Source organism: Lissotriton vulgaris, chromosome 7 (assembly GCF_964263255.1).
Source record: "Lissotriton vulgaris chromosome 7, aLisVul1.2, whole genome shotgun sequence".
NCBI classification, from domain to species: Eukaryota; Metazoa; Chordata; class Amphibia; order Caudata; family Salamandridae; genus Lissotriton; species Lissotriton vulgaris.
Genome location: NC_141695.1, coordinates 34837499 through 34848807, shown reverse-complemented (window position 1 = coordinate 34848807; position 11309 = coordinate 34837499). Strand labels below are relative to the sequence as shown.

The 11309-nt window shown below is 46.4% G+C and overlaps 1 protein-coding gene across 1 annotated transcript; it reads left to right on the top strand.

Annotated features, from left to right (window-relative positions):
* Window positions 1-444: 444 nt before the first annotated feature.
* Window positions 445-10037, top strand: LOC147700613 (trypsin-like). The gene is made up of 5 exons (XM_086929712.1): window positions 445-568; window positions 3052-3211; window positions 4175-4428; window positions 8717-8853; window positions 9808-10037. Exons 1-5 carry the CDS (start codon window positions 529-531, stop codon window positions 9955-9957), a joined length of 741 nt encoding a protein of 246 aa, XP_086785838.1. The 5' UTR covers window positions 445-528; the 3' UTR covers window positions 9958-10037.
* Window positions 10038-11309: the final 1272 nt, after the last annotated feature.

Here is an 11309-nt window from a genome sequence, read left to right as displayed (position 1 = left end):
CCATCTTAAGACCAGTTTTTACCTGGTCTTTATTTTGGCGCTTCCTCCTATGCACGACACCCTTGTACATAGGGAGCAGCGTCAAAATGAATGGGTGTTGTTGTGGAACACCCACCTCAACCCCCACTGCCCACCCCTTTTCACGCTAACCATGGCGTTAAAAGAAGCCTTATGTACAAGGCAGCGTTTAGCCAGTTTAAGTTGTACATAAGGCACAGCCCCTGTAGCCACCAAAACGCGCACTATCGGTGATATTGTGGTGGCGATAGGGGATTGTACATTTGCCCCTTGGTCTTTGAGTATTTGTGTCACGTCAAGGACAAACCTTGAGTGTGCGGATCACAGCCAATCATTAACCTGTTCATTGAGGGTTTCTCTATACATTGCACACATTTGCCTTCCATGACATCACGAGCTGTGTGCAGAAATAGCGTTATCCTTGGAGGGAAGATAACGTTTGGTCTAGTTGGGTATAAATATCTGGATTTCCATCAGAGAGACACCATTGCCAGTGCCGACAGGACCACCATGAAGTTCCTTCTGATCTGTGCCCTCCTGGGAGCTGCTGGTAGGTGCCGGGGTGGGGGGGTGCACTCGTTGTTAGTGATTGGAAGTACCTTTCACTCCAGTGTTCACAGGTAGTTTTCTTTCAGCAGTTTATGAACCTAATAACTGAACCTCTATTGAAACCATACAAAAGGCGGTCTTTACAGACCAAGGGGCAGATTTATGTTAACTGGCGCATCCCGAGGGATGCGCCAGTTAACATGCGCCACAGTGCGCCACAGCTACGCCACCCATGGTGCGCCGCATTTATGATGCGGCGCACCATGGGGCAAAAACGGCACAGATGCGTGACGCATCTGTGCCGGAAATGTGGCGCATTGCTGGAGTTGCGTCACAAGTGCGACGCAGCTCCAGCAATGCTCTGGGGGGGCCTATTCTTTCAATGCTGCCTCAAGCCTTATGCCTGCTTCAAGCAGGCGCAGGGTTTTGACGCAGCATTGCCCTGAAAGTGACTGAGTGAAATCTCATAGATTTCACTCAGCCACTTTCAGGAGGCGTTCCTGCGCAGGAACGCCCCCCCCTGCGCAGGAACGCCTCCTCATGGCGCAGTGCTGTACAACGTGACGCATCTCCTAGATGCGTCACGTTGTAAATAGGGCGCAGGGATGCGCCACGTTTCCGTGCAGTTGCGTCACGCAACGGCAGCGTAAACGTGGCGCAAGCCCTTCATAAATCTGCCCCCTAGAGCGGCACACCTGTGTTGGCTAATGGCACTTAAGTGAATTCAAATGTTCACGTTTAACAGAGGGTCCAAAGTTATTTTCTGCTCACTGAGTTAATGAGGAAAGGAAAGAATCTTAGTATCATTTGGCCACTTCTGCACACTAGTGACTTCCTTACTAAGATGCTAAACCTTTGCACTGCTGTAATAATGACAGGGCTTTCTTGGATTAGTGTTAAACTGTAGTGCACCTATAGTGAGCATCACAGCATTTCAATGTGTTTTCATATATTTAACAGTTTTGTGTTGTGCATTTCACCAGTGGGAGTTGGGGCGCCTTAGAAGCGGCCCATGAGGAGGACCTCAGAAGAAATCAGATGAGACAGAAAAGATTGCCCTTATAATGCGAACACTCTCAGAACATTTTAGGAAATGAATGGTGGGTGCATATAGGAAGAAAACCTAGAGGAAGGTGCTCACATATAAGAATCTTGGAGGAGAGAGTTCAAGCTAAGGTCACAGCAGCAGAAAGGGAGCATTGAGATAAAGAGTGGTTTTTAACTCATGGTACTCCCACCTGTTGATACTTTTGGTTTCTTGTTTAAGCCCAAATGTGCGGTTTTGTAGGTGAGACAGCATCACTTGAACTTTAATCTTGCTAGTAAGTTTGCCCACTGTAAGCTTTGTACAGTCTCCGCTATGTCGACACAGTAGTTTAACACAAGTCTCAAACACCTGCTGTGCAGGTGTGCATTACAAGGAGTGTCAGTCATCACATCAAGTAATTATCGGATGTAATAAAGGTCGCACCTCAGAACAGCATCCAACAGGGGTGAAGGCCTGGTAAATACTGGAAAATGTAGACTTTGGTAAGGAAAGCAAATATATCCACGTTTTGCACTTTTGTGGAAAGTGACATTTGCAATATGTGCTATTTATTCCAAAATCTCAGGCGTTGGATTTTAACGGCTGTCATAAATAACACCCACTCTCCAGGGCACTAGTAGTTGAGGACACCCTAAGGAAGGTGATGGAGGATTCCAGGCCCCTTCTAGGACAAGCAGGTTTCCAGCAGGACACAAGAGTTTGCACATGCCTAAAGAGGACAGGAAGAGCAGCTGTAGAAATGCTTTTAAAGTTACCCTTAATACTGTATTTAGGAGGAGTCCAGTAGACCTGTGGGTACCACCAGTCATTCCTGCATCCCTCCTCTAAGAAGCAGAGTCACCTAGGCACATTTATAAATGAGTGACTCGGGCATGTGCTCTGTCATCACTTTTACTGGGTATTTTCAGAAACGTTCATGATGCTGTGGTGGGCAGGGTATGCTCAGACGTGAGTCCCTTGCTCACTTTGCCACTGGATTCAAGCAAGCCTGGCTGAAGACGGCAGGAAAGCCAGAAACTGGTCCTAGAAAGCTTGTTTCCGGTCCAGGGAAGACATGGCTTGGCAGTTCGGGCTGGACTGTTCACATGAGGCACAGGGTCAGACTGATTTGCATATAGCCATGTCTGAACTGGGGTGGCAGAGTGGGCTAAAGAACGGTAATGGATTAAACCCAGATCTTTTGACTGGGGGTGAGTGTTTGATTGATTCAGATGCTCCGTTCATTACCACTCCCTTTTGTACCGTGGTGGGGAACACAGTACCAGTAACTGAGTTACTGAACGGGTTTTCTGCAGTACTGACTAGAATTATACCCACATTTTGATTTTTGGTATGGTAGTATTTATATAATTGTGAATATTTTGTTCACTGGGGGCCTCTATTGTGAAATATTATGTTTGAAAAATTGACTTGTATTATTTCTTCCTCTCTTTCAGCTGCATTCCCCATTGATGATGATGATAAAATTGTTGGGGGCTACACGTGTGGGAAGAACGCCCTTCCCTACCAGGTGTCGCTGAATGCCGGCTACCACTTCTGCGGCGGGTCCCTCATCAACAGCCAATGGGTCGTGTCGGCTGCTCATTGCTACAAATCGTAAGTTTGGATTTGTTCCGCGCGACAAAACTCCGCTGTCACAAAATTGTCAATTATTTATGACATTATTAAACTGCAACAGTTACCAACGTATTTTTGTTATGTAAATCAGCTCAATATTAACACCTTAGATGCTTTGGAACGTCCAGACCCAGTGCTAAACGTTCCATTGCGCAGGTGCAGTTGGAACGTCCAACGGCCGACGGCAGTACTCCCGAGGTAGTGGTGCCATCGGCAGCTGGACGGGTGCAGCGCTTAAGGGGTTAAGTGTAATCCCATTGGTGCAGTAACCAATGAGTGACATAAATCCTAGACATGACATAAGCACCCACCATTGAAATGTATCAAACTACTAGTTAATGTACCTTCTAATATAGTACTGCATATTGTATATGGTTGTATGCACAAATATATATCTAAGAAACCAAGGTAAACATTTTTATTTCAGGCAGCTTGTATTAACTGTTACCTGCTGTGGCATCTCCACTGTTGCCAGTCAATTTGGTTCTCAATGCAACTCAACACTGGCCACACATCAAGAGGCCATGAGAAGTGTTGCTATTTGTAAGGACTTTTGAAGATCTTTCTTTGTTGTATTTATTGTGCAAGGTTATATTTGTGATTAGGGATGTGAGAAGGTTTATCCTACCTTGCAAAGTCAAGCCAATGTGGGAAACTTTATCAGGATGAAGGCAAGCACATTTTTCTGAGTTCATGTGAGCTCACACTAGAAGAAACGTATCCCGGCCGGCCGACTGCAAGAAAACACGTTAAGTTTCATAGAAATGAGTTCTCATCGGTCTTTGCATATGATGAAGACATGTGGACTTTATGGTGACAACGTGTTTGTTGAACAGTGAATGAGAAAGAAAGGCACGCCTTTCTCAGGAGGTTCATCTAAAAAGCTGCAGCTTGTCCTAAAACTATGTGATGTTAAATCATGCATCTATCTTTCTCTTCTAGGCGGATCAATGTAAGACTTGGGGAGCACAACATTGCCTCAAATGAAGGAACTGAGCAGTTCATTGATTCCACCAAGGTCATCAAACATCCCAACTACAGCTCCAGGAACCTGGACAATGACATCATGTTGATCAAGCTGTCCAGAGCCGTGACTCTCAACAGCTACGTCAAGGCCGTCGCCCTCCCATCCGGCTGTCCTGCATCTGGAACCCAGTGTCTGATCTCAGGATGGGGCAACATGTCTGGCAGTGGCTGTAAGTAATCACAGAGTGCATGCACTTTCATCAGCAAGAGCCAAGGCCTTCAAACTAAGGGCAGGCTGCTTGAAGTTGGTAAAGGAAAGAACAAATGCAGTGAGATTAGGCAGCTGCTGTAGTTCTCATGGCCATGGGAACTCCTCCTGCTGCGCCCTGAGCTCAGAGGAGAAAGAACAGTTATGACCCATGCAGGGTTCAATTTGAGCAGGTGGTTTCCAGTGCTACTCCAAGGCACTTAATTGTCAGCACTAGCACGTATGGCAGTCTGCCACATGGTGGCGCTGTTTGTCTAAATTAGATATGAACACAAAAATAATTGTTTATTTATTAAATATACATGAAAATGACCAGTACCTGCTGCCCAAGTCCTTCTTATACCTTAGGGGGCCTGGAATAGTCCGAGTTGTCACACTTGTAGGGTGTGATGACAGAAGTTGAGATGGTTTTGGCATTGGCGGGCTGACAGCGGCAATGGGTGATGCAATCTGCCGTGGCCTCTGGACGAGGATCCTGTCACTTATTTTTCTTTACAAATTAAGCCCTGAACCCATGCCTCGAGTGGTCAAAAAGGATGGATCAGTGACAGTGGGAGCTGCTCGTCACACAATGTAAGCCAGTCCTAGCCTTAAACAAAACCCAGATCCCATCCTCTGAACTATGAAAAATTATAACTTGTTTTCATTGTTGTTCTCAGCCTTGATTTGACCAGCGTTGGTTGTGATGTCACGTAATGTCAATACTAAGCTAAAACAAAAAGTATGGTTGCAATCCATATATCAATCTCAGCCACTGATAATCACTCTGGGCTGCATTCAATTCCACCATTGTTTGCCTGTCTGTGCTATTCCAGGTAGTGATCTGCCATATGCAAATCAGGCTAGACCCTGCCCCTAAAAAGGGTAGCCTAGCCCTAAGTGGTAAACCAGGCCCTCTCTGAATGAGGACAGTGTCAGCCTTATTATTCTTTATGAGGAGGCACAGCTTAAACCTTATCCAGTGAGAAAACCATGTCTGAGCACCCCCTTCTCCTTCAGGGAGACTCATTTAGGAAGCACAAAAAGTGAGGGTCGAAATGTCTGGATTAATCTCTGCCACTGGTGATCACTCTAGTTTGAATTCAAGGCCATTGATTTTTATCTCATTTGCACCATTACAGACAGGAGACAGCCATTTTATTTTATGTTTCTTTTAGTCGATATCTACACATGGATGCTCAGAAGTTGTGCTTATTTTTAGTTTTGTGAGCAGAAATGAATGCTTCCTGCCTCTCGTATTCATTCTAAAAGAAAGTTGTGAAATACATCTTTGAAAAGACATTTGAGGCTTCATTGACGATAAAGCTGCATTTCATATGGACCACACTCAGAGGCACCCTCATCTACAGGCCTCTGGGAACCCGTAAACAATTCAGCGAAGACATCACTGACTTCATCAGTCCACATGCCCTCGCCTCCGTGAACTACATTCTACTGGGAGACCTCAACTTCCACCTAGAAAAGAAAAACGACAGCAACACCACCACCCTTCTGGACAACCTAGCCAATCTCGGCCTCAAACAACTTGTCGACACCCCCACCCATGTAGCCGGACACACGCTCGACCCTATCTTCACCTCCAGCAAATACATCTCCTTCGATCATACCACAGCTCCGCATTGGACGGACCACAGTTGTGTTCACTTCAGCTACAAAACCACCTCGACCCACAACCCCCCACAACCTATTCCCCGAAGAAAATGGAACAAAATCACCACCGACCAACTCCTCACATCGCTCAACCAAGACCCGCCCGCCCTCTCATCAGACCCGAACCAAGCCGCCTTCAAATTCAAACAATGGATCACTCACAGCGCTGACGAATTAGCACCCTTGAAAAACCATCACACCAAACAAGACAGCAAAAAGGCCCCCTGGTTCAACGATGACCTTAAGAAATCCAAGAAGCTATGCCGTATTTTCGAGAAAACATGGAGAAAAAACCCAACCACCGACAACATGACCACTTTCAAGGCAGCCACCCGCAAACACCACCAGCTGATTCGATCCACCAAGAAATCAGCATTCAAAACTCGACTCGACAACAACGCCCTTAACAGCAAGGAACTATTCAACATCGTCAAAGAATTCACCAACCCCACCGCAGCCTCAAACGACATCACTCCCTCCCAAGACCTCTGCGATTCGTTATCCTCCTTCTTCTACAACAAAATTGCCGACATACATAACAGCTTCGAAAACAATTCCAACGAACAATCATCGCCACCCCCCTCAGATCCTAAACCGACCTCTAACAACCTCAGCGCCTGGAACCCAATCACCACAGAAGACACCATCCGCCTAATGAATTCCATCCACTCCGGCGCGCCAACCGACCCATGTCCCCACCACATTTTCAACAAAGCAGACGCCATCCTCGCACCCCATCTCCGTGATGTCATCAACTGCTCTTTCAACTCTGCTACCTTCCCAGAAAGCTGGAAACATGCCGAAGTCAGCGCCCTCCTGAAGAAACCCACAGCAGACCCCTCTGAACTTAAAAACTACCGCCCCATATCCCTCCTCCCATTCCCGGCCAAAGTCATCGAGAAAGCCGTCAATAACCAAATCGCTGCCTTCCTCGAATCCAACAACTCCCTCGATCCCTCACAGTCCGGCTTTCGAGCCAAACACAGCACCGAAACCGCCCTCATCGAAAGAAGTAGCTGTATGGATGAAAAACAGCCGCCTAAAGCTTAACTCGGACAAGACGGAAGTGCTCATCCTAAGATCATCCCCCTCTGCCTGGGACGACTCATGGTGGCCTTCGGATCTGGGCTCAGCACCCATACCCACAGACCATGCACGTAACCTTGGCTTCATCCTAGACTCCTCACTCTCGATGTCCAAACAAATCAACGCCGTCTCATCCTCCTGCTTCAACGTACTTCGTATGCTCAAAAAAATCTTCCACTGGATCCCCGCCGAGACTAGAAAGATTGTCACCCACGCGCTAGTCACGAGTCGACTAGACTACGGAAACACCCTATACGCCGGAATTACAGCCAAATTACAGAAAAAACTCCAACCCATCCATAACGCATCAGCGAGACTCATTTTAGACATCCCTCGCCAAGATCACATTTCCAGCCACCTGAAAGACCTCCACTGGCTTCCCGTCAACAAGAGAATAACATTCCGTCTCCTCACCCACGCACACAAGGCCCTCCACAAACTAGGGCCCGAATGCCTCAACACTCGACTATCCTTCTACACACCCACCCGCCAACTAAGATCCTCCAATCAAGGCCTCGCAGCAGTTCCACGTATCCAAAGATCCACCATGGGAGGTAGATCCTTCTCCTACTTGGCGGCCAAGACCTGGAACTCACTCCCCACTTACCTCCGCCTTACACAGAACCACATCTCCTTCAGAAAAGAACTTAAAACCTGGTTGTTCGATAAATAATAAACCCCCTCCCCAAGCGCCTTGAGACCCTCTGGGTGAGTAGTGCGCTATATAAATTCCGAACTTGAACTTGAACAATACAGCTAATGCCTGGGGCTACTCCATAGGTTTTTCCCAAAATCCCCCATGTGAATGTGTTTATAGGGCCTTAGCATCATTCTGTTGAATATTATTTATGCCCGGGCTTTGGTCATCACTGTTAAGCTGAATGCTTTATAAGGGGGTGGTGATGGACGGAGCACCGTTTTTAGCCCACTCTGCAACCCCAGTTCAGACATGGCCATATGCAAATCAGTCTGACCCTGTGTCTCATGGGAACAGTCCAGCCCGAACTGCCAAGCCATGTCTTCCCTGGACAGGAAACAAGCTTCGAGGACCGGTTTCAGGCATTTCAGCCGTCTTCAGCCCAGCTTGCTTGAATCCTGAAAACTCAGAGGACATTTTTGACTCAAGGGGGCGGTTTGCACTACGAAAATAGCTCTGAATGTCGGTAGTAAGTTGGGGTGAAATTCGACCCATAGAGCACATTTAGTGAGCGCAAACGGCTGCTGTCAGTCGTTATTTATTTTCTGTTGCATTTAGCAATATTTGGTAGCACAAAATGCATCCGCGGCATCCATTTTGGATGCAAGGGTCATTTGTAAGGTAAGAAATAGTACTAAACGCATGATTACAGTTTTTGGTGTAATTCCATGTAATCCTAAGGAATTGTTAGGTAATTTCACAGGGTTATGCTACATTGAATTAAGAAAATAATGTCCACCTTTAATACTGAATCAGATTCAAAGCTATTTATTACTAATTGACAATGCATCTTTACTTGTTTTCCGCTTTTCTTCAGCAAACTACCCCAACACCCTGCAGTGCCTGAATGCCCCAATCCTGACCACCAGCCAATGCACCAGCTCCTACCCAGGGCAGATCACCAACAACATGTTCTGCGCAGGATACCTTGAAGGCGGAAAGGACTCTTGCCAGGTAGGTGACAGGCTAAGGTGTTCACTCTATCTGCAGACCTAGCTATTAGGTTACTGGAGAAAGAATTCACAGATTGTGAGAGACAGACTTCCCAAAAGAGTGAATTAATAGTTTGCTCTAATTTGAAGTTAATGCCAGCCATAGGTATGTGCCAGCATGAATTTGTGTCTGCCTAGTTAGGGAGCTGTTCCCCTTCCCTGGGGGCATCTGTCAAAAGCACTCCCAGCAAAGTGCTCCAGGATTTCATGGGCCAAATATGAAGCTCTTTTTATAAACTGTCAGTGAATCTGATAACGTGCACCCACAGTTTGGATAAAAGGTGATGCTTAGAACATATTCCACTTTCACTATCTTTGAATTAAGAGTTTCCTCTCACCCCTCACTCCTTCCTGACATCACATGCACTCAGTGCTCCAGTATTACTGAACTGCAATGCTGAAGGTGCAGTCTAACCCCAGAATGCGTCCCACTTCATTCCAACCACTGTTTTTGTTTTTGACATCCACCACAAATCTATTTTTGGGTGGTACACGGGTGAACCTAGCTCTACCGAAGGTGATCATCACTAATCTCAAACCCAAAAAAATAAAAAATATGAAACAATCAGTAACCCACACTTTTTAATAGTTTAGTGTATCAAGAAATATTTTATTGTAGAAAGGGTTTACCATGTCACCTGTACTGATATGTTTGTCCATTAAGTATGGACATCTTTTTGCGCTATTTATAAAGGTGCATATCATGAAAAGGCTTTAATGACAAAAATGTTTAATGAACATGTCAAAACAAATACAACCAGAATTACATTTCTGTAGGATGATGTCAGCTGTGATTTCATTATTTGATGCTGATGGAAATGTGCAGAGAGGATGCACTTCAATGATCACCACAGTCTATGAGGCTATACACTGTTCCTACTGCAATACTGATTGAACCTTGCCTTCTTTCTTTCAGGGTGATTCCGGTGGCCCAGTGGTCTGCAATGGTCAGCTGCAGGGGGTGGTCTCCTGGGGCATCGGCTGCGCTCAGAGAAACTACCCAGGAGTTTACACCAAGGTCTGCAACTACGTCAACTGGATTCAGAGCACTGTGGCCTCAAACTGAGAACATTTCCTAGAAGTGATGACAAACCCCACACTCATGTCTTGATGAGACCCTGCAGTGTTCTGGAGGCAAAATAAATTATTGAATTAATAAATTATTGAACAAAATGTTGGTATCATCTCTTTTATGTAATGTGTTTTTTAATCAGTTAATTTCTGTTTGAGACAGCCAAGACCAATATACACAAATATTCACAAAGACAATTATTTTCTAAAATATTAGCATTAATGCATTTCAAAAGAAGACACGATCCCATTTTTCACCACAATTATCTACTATTTAACATAATTTCAAATAGGACCCTGATTGGCTCTTAAAATACTCAATTACAGCATTAAACCTCCCTCGATGTCCTTTCAAATAGAATGTGCAACGTGATGCCGTTCCCTTGCGGCACATGAAACATTATAATAACATATTGAATTCGCCATTTCTGGAGACGACCATCTGTGAATGTTTCTATCCTTCCCCTAAAGGGCTAATTCAGCCTAAAGTCCTGGAATATGGCACTTTCAAGTCGAGTAAGAAGTAAACTCAGGTCCCCGTATTTCCATTTGACTTTGACAAGAAACTGTAACAGGTCCTGGAAAAAAATACTAGAATTGTTGAGATCTAAAAGTACCAACTTCACTCAAAAACACTGCAATGAACCGTGGGATGGGAAGGCTTTGTTTAGTGTTTCATGAAATAATACAAACATGTGAATACCCTTCTACCCAGGAATAGAAACTCTTTCAGTTGTAGACTCTCCTTGCATTGATTCAAGCACCTTGAGACACTACTAAGGCACCAAGGTAGCTGCATTCCCAACCTTCTTGGATGGATTCGTCTATCCATTTACCCTCCGACTCTAACATCCTGCACACCATCCTGGCAACGGAGCCCACCGCCGAAGGGGGAAGTGCGGCAGAACTCCGACGCCTACTCTAGCCCCGCTACGACATCGGGGGCCAGAGAAACATCGATTTGGAACCGCGGCCTGGAGGACGGCCGAGACCGGGGGATTGCCCGGGACTGGTGACCGCGCTGCAGTGGAACAACAGCGGGCCGGAAACCGGACGTTGCCGGTCCGGCCCGCTGGACACGAACGGAGGTGCCGGAGTCTAACTTCGGGGACGAGGAGGCGCGAAGGACCTGCGGGGGTGCCTGCTACGTGGCCCCCGCCCTCTCTTGTGAAACCCCCGGACCTGCACTGAGTATACTGTGCTGTGGAGCCCCGAGCTATGGCGGTGAGGTGGCGGCTTGGTCGGGTGGGGGTGTTGAGGGCAGTGGATAGTTATTTGCTTTCCCCCTGCTCACAGGCCCTGGATTTGGCACTCAGTGGGGCCACAGTAGATTGCCTGATGCGTGGA